At 36.3% G+C, this 17,974-nt stretch overlaps 1 protein-coding gene across 1 annotated transcript in view; it reads right to left on the bottom strand.

Moving 5' to 3' along the window:
- YAP1 (Yes associated protein 1) overlaps nucleotides 1-17,974 on the bottom strand; it is a gene marked incomplete at its 5' end in the record, with an annotated part of 91,311 nt that overhangs the window by 11,756 nt on the left and 61,581 nt on the right. Inside the window, 2 exons of the mRNA XM_026855979.1 lie at nucleotides 6,596-6,643; nucleotides 8,155-8,336. Of these exons, the coding sequence (XP_026711780.1) occupies nucleotides 6,596-6,643; nucleotides 8,155-8,336 (230 nt within the window). The remainder of the gene's footprint in view (nucleotides 1-6,595; nucleotides 6,644-8,154; nucleotides 8,337-17,974) is intronic.

Raw genomic sequence — 17,974 nt, 5'->3', positions numbered from 1 at the left:
CAACTTAAGCAGTACCAGTGATCCAGTAAATCCACTGCAGTGAGCTACACAGACACAGAATGTGTCCTGAAGCAATTAAGAGCATAAAACCCAGACAAAGGCAACAAATGCAGATCTGATTTACACTATAAACTTTTAGACAGCATATTTATCCATAAAGATCTACATACACAAGCAAGCAATAACGTTTTGTTAAATTGTAAAGCTAAGGTGCTACAAGTGGAATCAGCTTCTGAATTTTGAAGTTACTCATATAACATAAGCATCTTTGCTAGTGTGTAACTTCCTTCTACCAATGCTCAGCATTTCCCGCTTAAACCAACAGTGTGAAACTCAAATTCTACAGCTCTTGCCAGACAAACTAACAAACAAGTTTCACTTAGCTCAATGGTTTTCAATAAGAAATGAAGCTATACTATTTTAAAAGCTGAAGAACATTTAAAGCACTTAGTTCCCAAGATGGCTGAAGAATAGCAATGTTGCTTTTGCAGTAAAATTAGTTGAATTCCACATTTGGTGTATTTTGATGACAGCCAACATACCCTTCTCCTCCCAAATCCAGCCACACAGGACTGCCCTTCAATCTCCCTATCTATATCCAATCATGCTTGCACTTTCTAGGCAGTATGTAGAGTAGTGTCTTAGTGTACTGCTCATCAGAAACATCAAAGACTTATAAACAATAATTAGGTCAAGGAACATCTCCATAATTTCTACAGAAAATTCAACCCCAAGCTGAAATTTCCAATGCTCTGACAAAACCTTCTGTTTTATTTAAAAGGATTTAGAAGAAGCAGAGTTTGTTAGTCAGGGTAGAGTATGATGTGTGCCTTGATCCGTTAATCACTGTGGGTCACAACCCAGGGACAATTCCAAAGCAACTTTTTACTGATAGTTACAGATGGCCTTTGATTGCATATTCTTACCCCTGCCTTCAGCTGGAACCAACATTTGTCCATACAGTAACACAATTCTGAAAACTGACCTAGTTGAAAAATAATTTGATAGATCAGGTGTCTGGTCTGTCTTGCAGCATAGACACATGAATGCTTCAGATACTAGATTCTGGAAGAACAGTGTTAGACACATCCTGTTTGCTGCCTTATTATTAAGGCAATCTCTGGCAGACAGCTGAGTTTAATGTGTTGAACTGCAGCAGTATGGTTTGCCAGAGCATGTCTACCAGACCTTTCAGTCCGGTGACTATTAAGAAGTTAGTATTTTGCTTTAAAAATTCCACACAGGTCCCCAGCTGCAGTCATCAACCCCAGTCTAGGATGGCTCTAGACAGCTGGTTAAGTCTTTTCCTGAATTAATCCCTTAAAGCCATGGCACTGCTGCCTTACCTGTAAGCTTCCTCATACTCTGTAACACTGCTCTGTGCAACTGATGCAGAGTAAATGACAGGTACTTGACAGATCATCTGAACTAACCTTTAGCTACCTAAAATACAAGTGCTTCCCTAGAAGTAGAGGCCTATATAAAAAGAGGCAATACACTAAGACTCATTATTACTTGCTGAATTTACTGCCACAGACTAAAGTCAATTAATTAATTACGAAGATTTGTAGAAGGTAATCCAGTGAATAACAACTGTTTGTTACCTAATGAAGTAAAATATTCCTGCTACAATAATATACCAATGGTTCAATGAAAACTGAGATAAACACATACAAAATTTATTTCTGCCTACTTGAAATCTTCAAGTTACTTACAGTATCGTACAGGCTGCTCAGTTCCCTTATCTGCATGACAGTTCTCTAGTAATATTTTGTTACTGATTTTGGAGAGTAGGAAATCAGTAGCAATTTCTGTTCATTGTCTAAAAGAAACATCTAACAAAATTTAAACTATGAGGGACAAAGCAAAACTCAGTATTAGTACAAAGAGCTATTAAATGAGTAAAATACAACAAAAGGGGGGGTACAATATTTACTTTCATTGAAATGAGAAGTTTCAGGTATCATTTGTGACCATTGATTTTAAAAAGTTCAATCAGAAGGAAAAATTTTAAATGGGAAAAAGACTTTGTTGGAAAGACTCTTCACTGTGTCTTAGCCAGCCCTCATCAGAACTTTTCACATAATGGATATCTTAGAATAAGACATATCACAGCCCATTTTCCTATCAAGTATCAAGCAAAAGGCAAATTAAAACTGAGGGACACAATACAGCTATGAATTTGCTGCAAGTGACTTGTTTTCTTCCTGCAACTTGTATGTTTCTGTATACCAGTGGTCATACCCTCACTGATCAAAAAAGCCATGTTCAAAGACCAAATGGCTGCCTTCAGTACCTTATGTCTGTTAAAAAAACCCCAAACCAACCAAAACCCCACCAAAATCCAACACCAACACCCCCTCCAACATGAACTCCCTTGACAAAACCAAGACAAGTCATTTATCTTGTTAACCTAGGTCAGCTTCAGATAACACAGAGGGATGGGAAACAAGAGATTCAAGGGACAATACTGTTTGGGATTCACTGAGAAAGTAAAATAACTATTGCCTACCATTTCCACTAAAATTTGAACACAAGTATATCTTGTCATTTAAAGAAATATTACAGGCAAGACAAGACCAAAACAAACCAAAACCTAAGTCCTCAGTAAAACTTCCAGCTTCACTAACATCATAGAAGTTCAAGAGTACAGAATTCAACTCTGTACTTGCTTGTTACAATGCCTTCCTTACTTTCTAGAATGTCACAAATCTGTCAGTAACACAGCTTTGTATTGGTATACATGCAAAGTGATTGCAAAAATCTTCTATTGAAAAATATTAATAGTGTCCAAACAAACAAACAAACAAACAAACAAACAAATAAATGTATGTTTCCTGGAACACTGGAAATCTCGGCTAAGCTGATGAAAGGTGTCAAACACTAACTATGATGAACTTTTACAAAAAAGGAATAGTAAGAAATGAAAATAGTATTTCAAACGCAGTAACTATTCAGTACTGTAAGTGCTTATATTTTATGCAGTAAGAGCAAATATGAAAGAAGTATGAAATAAAACCAAGTGATAGACTTGCCATATGTCTTTGCACATTCTTCACTGAGTAGGGGAATTTTCAGAATGTCACTCAAAAGTTTATAAGAATTAAGTCTGGGGCAACAGGACAGAGAATACAAGAGGTACTTCATAACATGTAAAGGACAAAAGAGTGGAGACAATGAACAGAGACCATAATCCAGGTATGCAGAACTACCAAGAAAGAAGCACAGAAATAACAGAAAGGTAAGTTGGAAAGCACGACTGAGCAGAATAGCAAGGAAGCAGGTATGTATCTGGTTCTCAGGCAGGGATCTCCATTCAGTGCCAGAAACAAGCAGAAGATATGGAATGAGCAAGCATATACAGAGGAACCTATCACATAAACAGCTGTGTAGTATGCTGATCTTACTAACAAATACCCAAATCTTAGCAGCAACCAAGTAAGAAATCTTCCGGTCTTAGCACAGGGAAGTTGTCTACACAACATCCAAGAATAATGCCATCAGCATGTTATTTGCCTTTCTCTCTTTCCATCACATACTAGAAGGCAAGAAATCTGTTACCTAAATTCTATGATTTATACAAAAGTTGACTAATATCTACTTTAGGTGAGATGTTGTTGACAACCAGATACTAACTGCAGGAAAATGGAAGGAGAGGTAGTGGGGATGGAGAGATGGTCAAGTCACTCAGTCTCTAAGACTAAGACAGGTAGTCACCTACAAGGTGTTCACAGATAACTGATGATGAACGCCAGTAACTGGACAGATGCTTGGTATTTTCAAATTTTTTGGATGTACCAGTAGCTTCTGTATATACACAACAAATATGGAAGTTATAATTTTCGCTTCAAATGCCTTTGACCGAGACATTTTTAGAATTATAACACAATATATCCTCATTTTACAGTACTTGCTTCGAAAGATGAAGCTGAGCAACTGTTTAATCTTTCCAGAAGGTATTTAAGTGCTAAGGCCTCCATACATAACACTTGACTGTTAGTGTCACTACAGAATACTACAGTATCATGGCAGAGATATAAAAACTGGCACGGACACAGTGTTCACTCAGTACCAAAAAAACCTGACGAAAGATCAATACAACCACGACACTGGACAAATATGTCAAGAAGGAAGAAGCAGCTTGTCTGCTTGCAGGATGTTGGACTAAATAACCTCCACCAGTCCCTTCCAAGCTATTTGATTGTGTGATTAAGAAAAGCAGTTAGAAGTTAAGGAACATTTCTCAGGTTTTTTTATCCATGTAAAAGAGGTACTTTACTAGAGGCAAGCTTCAAGAATGCTGGTGCCATGTAATTTACAAAAGACCCTGACAATCACTCTCTAAAACAGACTTAGTCTTCCCAGAATTAAGAGAACTGAACATATGAGGATTTTATTTTTGGTATTGCTTAAAAGAACATCTAAAGTTTAGCAAGAGAAGCTATTATCCTTGCCCCAAGCACAGCTTTATCATCATGAAAGCAGATAATACCTCTAAACTTCATTAATTTTATTCACAAAGGAAAGAAAGGATCTGTCATAAAGAGAAAGTTGACCAAAGATATATTTGTTCTTTCTACAGATTTTTCACAGATTTACTAGGTTGACTATAACCAGATAGGATGTACAGATTGGGACTTCAGTAATAGCATCATTGGAAAAGGAAGACAACATTTGCCTCTATAGTGCAAGGCCTCAAGAAGCATTTAGAGAACAATTTCCAGAAGCAGTTCTTTAAGCATCTTCTTCTATATGTGACTGCTCACTAGGCTACTGAAGTCACATATAAAAACACAAAAAATACATTTAGGTGATACAACATGAATAATCTAGTATTATAGAACTTTTAAACTGACAAAATTACCTACTGTTCTATCCACCAGATCACTCAAACACAGCTTGAATCATTAGCAAGTGCAGACTACTAAAACTGATCCCAGGCAAGTGAGTATACACGTGAACCTGGTATGAAGACAGTTGAAATGTAACTGGAATCCTCATTTTTGCATAAATCCTTTCATCAGTCCCCATCCCAAACAAAGCAGAGTGACCACTGCTTATACATTTTATGAATTATCTATACGGCCCCTTTGAGTTTTTGCAGCTTTTTAGTGTTTTAATCCAGAATTTTAAGAAGATCCAAAAATCTGATCTTACGAAGTGTGAAACTAATCCTGACGTTCTCCATTTGCTCCATATTTCTGAGTTGGCAACAGGAAAAAGTAACTGTGGAAGAGTGAACAATTGTATGACAGGGCTTCAGACATACAAGAAAACACAGAATACACTTTTGGCATTCAGTAAGAAAAACATCCCTTCTGAATGATCTAATTGTGGCAGAAGATAAGGTGTTTCCAACTGTTGTAGAGGAGTGTGCTTCTCTGTTTTATTTCCCTGTATACCAGCAATTCTTAAGGAATTTTTTTCTTCTCCATAACAGGGTCTAATATTAATAATCAAGATCATTATGTGGTTAATGCTCTGTAAATGAATCAAACTATTACATCTCAATAAAATGCTTCACTTTTAGAGCTGCACTGATCTTGCCAAACAAGAAAGTAATTTTTCCAGGGTGTCAGTACTGTTTCTAAGGTCTGAGGCTCCTATTTTGAAGATGACCTCCTCAGGAGAACTAGTAATGTATACATTTTGCAGTACTCTTCAGAATGCAATAGTACACCAGTACTCCTGGCTTCCAAACACAGGATACTTTCTTTTATTATGTTTTTCTTGACTAGTGTGTAGAGTGTTTTTTCTTAGAAAAATGAAGTATAACACAAGCCAACATAAATACTGTCCTAAGAACCAGTAGATTAAGAATACTGTTAGCAATACCAAGCAAGAAGCTCTCTGAATATATCCATAAATCCATACTTTCAGAGATTCATTCCATATTCAAATTCTTAAGAAGCTAAAAGAAGTCTGCATTAAACTGTTTATTATGCTTCACATTTTGACCAATTTTCTTTTGGTCTGAGCTTGGGAGACATTTCAGAATTGCTCCTTCCTATATAGAAAATGTATCTGTGCTGGAGCCTGTTAAATGTCAAAATGGAATAATTACATGTTATATCCCCATAGCAGTTATTTTGTTACTCTAATCTATTAAATAATTCTGTTACACTGCACATGCTTAAAATCATAAATATTTCCAGTGACTTTTTATTAACCAAATACAGATATCCTTCTTAAAGATCATACCTGTTTAAACAAACTGGTAAGAACATTAATATGAACAGTACTTAAAAGTCAATGTGAGGTTTGCTTTAAATATACATCTTGATGACATCAGGACTGGAACAGCAGTATCCTCAAGAACACTAAACAAGAATGTTGTTTTCAATGCAGAAAAACGTGTAATGAATTCCTCATTTGCTTTTAAATACTGATATAAAGTTGTGGTAATGCAGCACTCTTAAAAACAATGTTAGGGCTGTGACCAGAGAAGTGGTTCAAAAGTGTGTATGGCAGAGCTTGTTTTTTTTGTTTGTTTTTCTTTTGTAGAATGCCTTCATGTAGCAAAAAGCTCCCCTGCTAGCCTAATTTAATGTTCTAATTTTTTCTAATTATGCTGAAACATCAGTTAAGAGCCTACCTGATGTTTTGGAGAATTTGCTGTGCTGGGATTGATATTCCGCAATGCCTAAGAGTAAAAATAAGATGGATAAAAATTACTTTAGCTGCATCGTTTGCCTATGCACGCTGTCTTATAAACACCATCTTGTAGTATCAAGCCCCCGAGACAGGCCAGATGAGACAGGGTAAGGGAGTTAAGAAACTGTGAAAATCAGGACACAGTAAAACAAAACTCACAGATTGACCAAGGATGCATATTTGACAGATAAGCTTAATGACCAGGGAGAACAACATGAAGGGAACTGGCTGTCACCTGGTCCAAAGTTAGTCAGATTCCCAATGACAACTGAGGCAAGAAGACAATTAGAAGGCCTACCTAGAAGCATGCTAGCACAGGATAAAATGTTTGTTGGTGGATTAATTGCAAAGCAGGAACAGCAGAAGCCCAGGTGCTTAAGCAGAGAGAAAGTCCTGATGCCACCTTTGCAATGTATTCTTACCTAGAGTACTATAAAAAGTAACAGCCGTAAAGATGACCCATTTTACACCAAGAGATGCTGAAGGTTCCTACAAAACAAGCCTTGACTACAAAGGGGATAACGGGAGTCAGATTCCAGGACAGAATACTGCAGGTGATGAAGAAAGAGAAAAGCTGTCTTTGAGGACATTAAGATATCATCCTCTCCTGATACAAGGCCCATCACCCAAAGTGAAAAGGGAACAGGGTAAGATTTTAGAAGGTCTTCCTCAAAGAAAAGATTAGTGCTCTCTCTGGCAGTGTCAAAAACCCAAAGAATATCCTATCTAGCACAGATGGTAGTAATTCTTAAACATTCAGATGGAAAAATCGAAGCAGAAGGCTTAAAGTCAAAAGGAAGTCAAGCCCGAATTTAAAATCCAGAGATTCCAGCGTCCAGTCCTACACTTTTAACACTTGCTACAGCTGTATTCATATAGTAGAAAAATACTGAAAGGAATAGCTTGCAGCATAATTACGAAGTTTGAAATTCTTCACATAAGAAAACCACTGGTTCAAAACACGGTATGAGTGATTCAGTTGTTCCATGCTCCACTCCACTGTTTAAGAGATAAGATTTTAGCAATAAGGTGTCTCTTCAATGTATCTTATATAAACTTTAAAAGTACTTTGAAATACTACAGACTGTGACAGGCATTAAAAGTGAAAGATTTTCTTCCACTTTAAAGGCAGAACTAAAGCAGCTGTGGGAACCAACTTCTTGCCTTTTTGCATGACTCAGAACTCAGTGAATATGAAATATATTCTCAAGAGGAATATCCAATCAGATCAACAGTCCATGATGTAATCCTAATAGTAAAGAAGCCTGTTCTCAGATAAGTTTTGTTAGAGAGGAATGAGGGAGGAAAGCAAAATCCTTCAGTCTGATACTTTCATTACCAAGCTGGTATCAGTAACAGGATTAATTCAGACCTTTTTAGAGCTCAAAGCTTTTTGTACAGTCACTGGTCTTTAAGACTAACTGAAACAACAACTTAGCCAGAACAAAACTTAACATACAAAAGAAATAGTGGAAGTAGGTGTCTAACCTGTGGCCTCACCTGCCGAAGCAGTTCTTGATGCTTCAGTCTCAGCCTTTCCTTCTCCATCTGTAGCTGCTGAAGTCTCATCTGTTGCTGCTGATTGGAACTACTCCCACCCATCACACCACCTTGGGGACTCTGAGGAGCCAGAGGGGGTGGCTGTTTCACTGGAGCACTTTGGCTGATTCGCTGATTCATGGCTAAGGAATCAAAACAATAAACATTTAAAAATTAAATTCAAACAAACAGATGTAAGGAAAGTATTAACCTTAGAAGGCACATATTAAAAACTTCGTAAAATTACAAGCCATGACAGTACAAAACATGCAGCTACACTCATATTCAGACCATGAAATGTATGCTGCTCATGTGTTATTCCTGTGAAATCAATGCAGCAGTCTCATGTTTAAGAGTACATACTTGTTCGGAAAGCTTCTGGAAACAGTTAAATCTGTGAGTTTGTAAAAAATTCAAAAGCGGTAGTAAAAAAAAGTGTCGACTTGTATGCCTAATGCACAATGAGAACCCATCTTCCCTTCCTCCATAAAAACAAGACCTAAGACAATTTTATCTTATAAAATAACGCATGACTGGAGTGCATCTACTTGACAGGCCTGATTTTTCCCTCTCAAGACCAGTACATTTAAAGCCAACAGACACACTGGAGTTCCCATAGTTAAAGAGAGAAAGGCTGAATGTGTTACAAGGATGCTATTTTCAGGGGCTTTCAGTTTTGGAATTAACTCTCCATCTTGTTGTCCAGAACAGCCTGAATCTGTTAACATTCACAATATGCTGCAGAACGTATTTGCCAAAGCAGTGGTGGTGATTTTTTTTTTTTTTTCCTGGGAATGAGGATTCTGGTTTATGGGAACTAAGAAGGAAAAAAAAAAAAAAAAAAAATTGGTGCAAAGAAAACCATCTGTTGTATTAGTTTGAATTAATGTTTTCATCGTATATAGACAATTCCTAGAACATGTAACACTTCTAACCATCGTAAGAAAGGAGAGTTATCTCATAAAGAATCTGTACCATCTTTTCTCTGAAAAGCCCTTCAGTCTTCACTGTCTTTTGAGTGTTCAGCTTAAGGTACAGTACTGCCTTTTTTTCTATTCTAAGGAAGCCTAAATATATTTATATCATAACAGCAGTAAAATGGCTGTTTCTTCACAGCCTTGCTCTCTTTTCCCCTTGCCACAGCTCATCTTTCCATTGAGAGGTAACATATGGAGAAGAAATAACATATGCTCTGGGAGTGAGAACAGAAAAGAAAAAAAATAAAAGTCAAACAGTTATGAACTCAACTTTCTAGTCTACCCTTTCAACTCTTCCATAGGTCCAGGACAGAGTCAATAGCTAATAGACAGGTGGGTCACATTTTTGTGAGTCAAGCCAAAATAAAAGGCAGTGCCAAATAGCTTGAAGTAATTTGAAATAATCTTTTATGTAGTTACTTGTGAGAGATCTTCACGCACATGATCACAAATAAAATAAAGCTTCCTGTAGAGGTAAGTGAACAGGTGAAATAAGAATAGAAACTGAATCCCAGTACCAAGTAGAAACAACAGACTGAATACAAAGGGCTGGAGGTTCAACTCCAACCTGCAAGTCTCATCCTGACCCCGTGGGGAAAAAGAATAGTGGGAAGATGACGTTGCTGTGGATTAAACCTTAAGTACTTGATCTTACAAAACATCCAGCACCACTTCACCATCAAAACTGAACTTCAGGAAGAAGATGACCAGGATAAGCCAATCAACCAGCTTTGCAACATGAGCTGTGTCCCTAGGTCAGCAACAGGAAGAGACAGGGCAGCCTGTTCCTCTGCTGAACACAGAAGGTTCATATGTCCCAAGACAACAGAAAGAGTTAAGCAGAAGTTTCAACAACACCAACAGCTGTCCCTGCAAGGATGTCAGCAGTGAACTCTAATTACAAGTTCCAGGACCTCCACTGGTCACTCTCTGCTGGAAGACTGATAGTGATTAGACTACCTACATTTACCAAAACTAGGGCAAAACTGAAGCTAGAGAAAGAAACGCAAAAAGAAACGCAGCCCACCAGCTCTAGACAAACTAGACATGACACTGCTGGAGTGGGGAATATATCTCCTCCTTTCTCTCTTTTTACCCATAATCCTATCAAGTCTCAAACTAAGACCATGTCCTTTGCTTTTTATATCTTAGCTTCTTTCACCTTAAAAAGCAGACAATGAAGGGATTAGTATGGGACAACAGAAAGCAACAGCCTTCTCTTCCTGTTAGCTAATTCTGCAACTCAAGCAGAAGTCTGTGCTACCCATCCAGGAAGTTCCAGGATTCAAAACCTGTTATTAAACAAGATGGAAAGTCAATTACAGTGGAAAGTGAAGAGGGACTACGGTAGAAAATCACAATCACCTGAAAGATGCACATCTAAGTTAAAAGCAAACTACCTAACTTGTAAAAATTAAGTACCCAAGCTGAAGACTGTCAGTTTTCTTTTGGTTAAAAAGGCTGCCTTAATGGTCTAGTCTCCAATTATATAATCATGGTTTCAAAGTCCCTGCCTCATGCAGTTCACAGACAAGTCATGTTACAGATAACCTCATAAAAATTTAACAATTTCTAAATTTAGTTAAACACTTATGTGCAAGATCACTAACATCCCTTCAACATGTTATGAATTTGCTTTTCCTACATGCATCATACAAGTATTCCTTCCCTAGGTCTCTTTTCCACTAATATGCAACTTTGGAAATAATTTGTCATGTCAAATTCTTGATATTTTATATACATGTATCTTTCTGACAGCTGCTTGTATTATTCCTGTTCTTTCTGATCACAGTTTGCTCCATTCATCCCATCTACTGACCTTGCAATTATAACTGTAAGAAAAAAATCATGTTTGTCTACTGTTTTCCATTTTATTCCCTCATCCTAGATCCCTGAAATGGCATCTAATGTCCATTTTGAAAGTAATGTTCCTAATTAAAAGTTTATCTAAACCAGGAATATCATAAGATATTGAGACTTCAGTGTATACTTAATATTAATCAGTAAATATTGGGGGAAGATTACTGATATGATTTGGTAACTCTTCAGAAACTGAACCTAAAAATCTAGTTTCTAAATTCTTATTCACATATCCATTAAAAGAATTTTTCTGAGTATTTTATAATTTCAAGAATGCAAGTGCAAACGACTTCAAATTGACCAGATTTTAAACTGTCCTCAGAACAGACCATGGAGATGTTTTTTATGTAAGGGAACTACTTTTACCTGTGAAATTAAACTAAAAGTTTGGACATTAAAAGAAAATACCATTAACTGAATTTTAGTGACTTAACATACACAAATGAAGAACCAGTGGGAAAAACCAACAGTAATAACACTGAATGATTTTCAGCCACCTTGACTGATTACATAAGTGTTCTATCTTGAAGGGAAACAGAAAGAAGAATATAATTTTCTATAATTTCCACCACAATATTTAGCGAAAAGAGGGAAATCACATCTTGTTTCATGTGACAGGAAAAACCAGAGGGTTTTAAAGTTTTTTTGTTTGGGTTCTTTTTTGGGGGGGTTGTTTTTTTCTTTTTTTGGATTGTTTTGTGCGGTGTTTTTTTTGTTTGTTTGTTTGTTTTTTTAAATTCTCTATTCTCCATTACTTACTGAAGAGAATGACCACAGAAATCTGTACTCTAAAGAATATGTTTATCAATGTGATCTCAGACAAGCACATTTTATTTTTTCCTTACCTCATGGGCTTGTGATGATCCTGACACACAAAGCTCTTTTTAAGTACTTTGAATTCAAAGAGCCTCATCTATCCATTAGAGTTAGGACATCACTTTTCTAATACATCCTGTTCCTTACCTTCCATGGCTATGGAAAGTATTTAAATAAGGGGCTCTGCACCCACACAGCAGAGACTGCAAAGACCTCACAGGCAGAGAAGGAACAAACAAGGCTTTGTTTCTAGAAAAGGGGGATTTGAGGGAGGAGGAGGAGGGGCAGACAAGTTAAAAAACACGAGCAATTTAAAACAATAAAAAAGACCTTGCCATCCTATAATATAGCTTAGCTTCACAATCTGCAGAATACAGTCAGTTGTAATAGCTGCAATATGCTTTTGAGAACATAGAATCAGTGGTCTTCACATGTTATACATTAAATGTTCTACTGTCCAAGCCGAACAGCAGAATGTCTGTTCTGTACTGTAGCAGATAATACTTGACAGTTATTGAAAAAAGTTTAGACTGCTGTCTATATCCTTAATGGACTTCCCCCCACCCCACAAAACCCCAAACCAAAACCAAACCAAGAGAGAATCAATTATCAGTCATTGGTGCTAGAGAGAAAAAGCCAGGAGATTGTTAACAACATAAAAGGCTAATTCTCTCCCAAGATCCTATGCCAATTTAAATCACACCTCCCAGGGCACTAACAGTTTGCAGTAACACAGTACACTTCTCCTATGCAGAATTGCATGCAAAGATTGTTGTAGAGCACCCTTAATGATTAACAGACACCGCTGAATGTCTGATGGTTTTTCTTTTATAGTTATCATTTCACCCTTCAAATCTAAAACGAATTTTAATCTGCAAATTTCACATGTATTTGAACAAACAACAACAAAAAAGCTCAGGATCTGTGCATACTATAACTTACTGTTCTTAATAGTAAGAATCAACGAATGTTTTCACTGATGGCACTGAAAACACAGTACTTGTTCCCTTCAGCTTCACTTGAAACTAGACAGTTTTTGTGCATAATTTTTGACTATGGCCAGGTTTTTGAATGGTGCTAGTTTGCAGCACTGCAACAAAGGCAAAAATCCTCATTGACTAAATTGAAAAGAGCTGTGAAGAAAAACAAAATAACCAGCAGGATTTGAAAGAATGAATCTCGGAAGTAATAAAAACTTGTTCCACTTGTTGGCTTTTTAGAGAGACTTGGTACAACAATTTGTTGTTTAATCAGGATACAAGTCATGTTTCTGGACTGCATTCTTTATAATGCATTGCTATATTACTTTAAGGAAATCCCAGTTCTAGTTCCATAACGCTGCTGTTATAAAACCTAAAAATTAGAACAATAAAACACTTCATTGTTTTCAGTCTCCAATTAATCTGAGAATCCTGGATCTTAGAGTAAGAGGGAAACCTGAAACTGTTCTCATTTTGGCTCATTTGGCTGTATTAAGTGTACAAATAAATTTTAGTGTCTTAGGTAAAAAGAAATATTCAAATGCTCCTGAGTTGGACCTGGTTAAAACAAGATATATGCTATGAAAATACTAATTTAAACAGTTGTTTCCTTTGATCAAGCTTCCATTGTTTCCAAAAGTCTTTCTGTATCCTAAAATTCAGAGATGCAACAGCTGGATTGATTGACCACCACTAGGACTCTACAGCATCCACAGACAGACTCTTTAACGCAGTAGAAACTAAACTGGAATAAAATGGATCTAACTTTTTTCCCCATAGAAGTCAGCAGCGATATTTGTAAAGCAATTTCACTCAATGCATGCCAGTTTCAGAAGAACTGAAATCTTCTGGCCAGCCAGAAAAGCAAATAAAAATGAGATTCAGCAGTAACGTAAATATCTGTAAGAAACTTCTGCTCAGTGCATGCATATAAACCCAAACATTTTCCATGTTTTAAAAAGAAATCAATTTTAATTTTGGAAGTCTAAACAATTTTTAAAATATTTGACTTTCTTTTTAAATCTTCATACAGAATGGAACTGATGGTGTAAGTACCAATACTATAGGAGAACTATGTAGGGCACACTGTATCAGACAGATTATGAGAAGAAACTTCAACTAATATCATCTAGGTTTAAACTGTATATATAAACCACTAAAGACTACAGAAAGTGCAGGACTCTGAGCTCATCAAGGCCCCATGTCTGTCCACTGAATATCTGGCAAAATGTATTTAATCAAAACTAGTCACATTTTAGACCAAAGTTTAATCAGCAAAGAGTCTACACAAAGGTATTAGCTGCAAACAGTTTCACTGCTTAATTAATACATAATACTTCCTGGGTTAATTAGGCCAAAAGACAAGCTTTTGTATAGTTTCTTATAATATGAAAACTTTTTTTTTAAAATGCAGGTTTCCTTCCATTTATTTGAGGGGAACAAACCCTGTGTATATGCATGTGGTACATCTGCATCTTTTTTTTTTAATCTGTCATAAACCCATAAAAATTATTAAACAGGAATTACAAAATACAGTAAAACCGACTGTAATTTAAAAAATAAAAATCAACAGTATACTGTCAAGAAACGCAGCAAAATTGTTTTCTGTATATAAGAGACTGACATCATGTTTCAACATGATTGAAATCAAGGAAGAAAAAAGCTGACGCTTCTTAGCATTTTAGATTATATATGATTAGATATAGAGTATATAATTATTGTGTGTGTGTATATATGTATTTAGATCACAGATAATGAATGATGTGTTCAAAAAGATGCACCTTAAATTTTTAATGTAGTATGCTTATTAACAGAGACATGCAAACTGCCGTGTTAGAAGGATATGGTGGAGAAAAATGGCCCTATTAGGACTGCAGTTAGTTTTCTTCCACTGTCACAGCTGTTCTAGTACAACACTGGAATTATGCATTATTTTTACTGGCATAAAGACACCTTTACCAATAAATCTTTCTCAAACAGCATTAAATTATTCTGAAAACAACAAAATGCAAAACAGGTATAAACTTACTGCCCTGACAAATCCATAATAAAAGCATTTCCCCCCCATTTTTATTAGTATACAAATATTCTACATAAAGTAGATAACTGCATCCTTACACAACATTTGTGAACAGATTTAACAATGTCTTCAGTGAACTCTTAAGTAAAAAGGGTCCAAATACATCCTGCTTTTGAACAAAACACGATTTCATTGATGCGATGATAAACAATTTATCGTCACTACCATAAGTGCGGTATCCCCTTTTACAGAAGGATGACTACCAGTGGAATTTCATGCGCCTTTGCAGATTCACAGTAAGCTCACTTTTACACAAGTCACTGGTTCACTGAAAACTGATGATGCTCCATCTGTACACATTCTCTGACACATCAAAACAGAGAAGTCTTTTCCCCATCCTAAGTGATTTCCTGCAACTGTTCTGCAAAACTTGAGACAGGGAGGTGAAAAAACTAACCAGACTTCTCAGATGAGGCAAATCTATTTTGTTTTAGAGAGCATGTAAAGAGGATATGCCATTGCATTTGCAGATCAAAACCAACTATGACCCATGCTCTGCTTTTGCTCAAAAATGGAAGGCAGATCTGGAACTTAAAAAATCTGGAATGTCACTCTGACCAGATATATGGTCTGAGCTTTTTTTTTGACCAGAAAAAAGGCCTAAAGTTTTCCAGTCTAGGGTTTTAGTTCTATCTTGTCCACAAATCTGCCTCTGGTAAGGCTCCTACAAACTAAATTGAAGGAACACATCTTAAGCAAAGTGCTAGACAGATAAGGGATAAGAAGGCCACACTACGGAATACTTTAATTTCTGATACTTAAAAATTAGCCGATGCTCCAAAGTTTAAGCTTTTAAGGGCATTTCAAATTTGTTGTGTGATAGGGTTTGAGGTTTTTTTAATGTAAATGATAAATACATGTTTCAAGGACATCTGTAGGTGTATTTTACTTCAGTATTTCTGAACCAGTCATTTTCATTATTTGAAAGGTGTAATGTTCTTACATTACAAAAAAAGGAAGCAGAAAATTCTGACATGTATCCTCTATATTCCAACTCTTATTATCACTTTTATTCCTTTTCCTACTTGTGTAGTTCAAGCAGCTACTGTACACAGAGTCCCTATGGTACTTTCCATAATGATATTAAACAGTCCTGCCCTCCTTCTCATCCAAAATTCATACAGAACTTCAAAAAACATTACCATAATCTCTAAGTGGGAGAGATAAAAATAAAGTCATGGTAATAATCTGAGGTCATGACTTGTGCTTTATACCCCATATGGCAGCTCCAACATTTGAAAGAACAGAAGAAAAAAGACTGGGCATGTGTAACACTGGTATGATCACTAATAATAAACCTATAAAACTGAAGTCTGAAATAAAATAACAAGAAAACCAAAACAGTATCTTGCTTTACTCAAGACAAATCTGTCTGCAGGAATTGAGTACTCTAATGCGTACTACTGTTTAAACACAAGACTTCTATTAATCACACAAGGAATTGACTGCAAGTTTCTGGTATTTTCGCACTTTAAGTCCACTGTCCCATCTTTGAATTTAACAAATCATGTATCCTCAGAAGGCAAATTGTTTTAAGTTGCATTTCAAAAACAAGTCCTATCATATTCAGACTTAAATATCAGTTAAAAATCCCTTTAATGGTATTTGATGCAAAAGCCAATTCTTGGAAACTTGTAGCAATAAAGTTGAACGATTCCAAACTTCAACTGGTTCTAGGAAATTTAATTTTATAGAAAAAGCAGATGTTTTTCTACTTCATCCACTCCAGCAACTCAGAATGCATAGCTGACCTGTTTCCTATCAAGACATTCTTTGACTATCAAGAAAACATATTAACTTATCTCAAAGGCTTAAGAAAAAGTAGGATCTGTGAAGAATGACCAATGGACAATAACAGAAGCTAGTAAAAGATAAAACAGTCCAAAACACAAGATCAACCTGATAGTCCAGTTACCTTAAAGAAATAACCTTCTAAAAAAAGAAAAAAATGTAATTTGAAGCCCCTTACTACAAGGCCTGCAAAGGCCTGTTTGTCTAAGAAGGTAGGACAGCATGTTTGTACCAGATGCTTCACTAGATGAGGATCCTGCTGACACAGGCCTAAGGACCTCCCCCTCCCATCCCCATTCTTTTGATCCAGGTCATCTTTTATGATCGCCTGTGCTTGAAGACCCTCCTTTCATACTTAGTTATTTCCTAGATTTTAAAAGTTTGTGAATTCTCCTAATGGAAGAGTGTTCAGAAGTCAAATATGTAGACATGGAGGAGCAACATCTGAGCCACAACAAGACTTCACTGCTGTTTAAGTGGTGTAGCTGAAGACCTCAAGCCCACTTCAAAGATGTTTGATCTGAGTCTTGGAACAAAGTTCTTGTCTTTCACTTGGAGCAGTCAGGTTTTAGACGTTGCCTACTCCACAGCTGGGTATTCTGACAGGGATTCTTATGTGATACATTAGTCTTAAAAGCCTGCTACAAGAATCCGTATTAACTGCATCATTTATTTTCTGTTTAAAAGCATGAATGCAATACCCAAATTCCCCCTACCAAGTCAGTCAGTATGTATGTCCACCTAAAACAGTTTCTTCAAATTGATCCTCCTTTCTCTCTCTTTTCTAGTCAGATTAATGGAAAATTCCCAGCACTACTTTAAAAAACAAAACAATACAACCCCCCCAAAAAAACAAACAAAAAAGAGGTATATGCACACCTTCTGGAAAAAACAAAGATGAATGCAAAGCTTCCATCTGATGAGGAACATACAGAGACAGAAGGGCTGTCTCCCTAGAAGCTGGGAATTCAGAAGCAATAAGGGCAAAGGCTCTTCAAACCTTCTGTTTCTGAATACTGGAACAGAAGAGTATGTTTGCACATACCATTCAATAGCTCTGTTGTTTTCAATAGTTCTTCAGATTGGTGAAAGTGGTAGTATCAAGGAAGAAATTAATTTCTCCTTCATTTTCAATCAACATTAGTATCATTGTAATAATCAAAAGCTTCAACATTACAAAGATGAATTCACCTAGGATTGCTTCCAAGAGTGTTAGTAGTCAAAAAACAGTGAAAACCAAGCCTTTATATTAAAGCACAGGGATACAAAAGAGTATG

This window comes from Athene cunicularia, assembly GCF_003259725.1.
Source record: "Athene cunicularia isolate RWA chromosome 1 unlocalized genomic scaffold, athCun1 chr1_part1, whole genome shotgun sequence".
Classification (NCBI taxonomy): domain Eukaryota; kingdom Metazoa; phylum Chordata; class Aves; order Strigiformes; family Strigidae; genus Athene; species Athene cunicularia.
The sequence above is the reverse complement of the archived record's forward strand: the minus strand, read 5'-3'. Positions and strand labels throughout refer to the sequence as shown.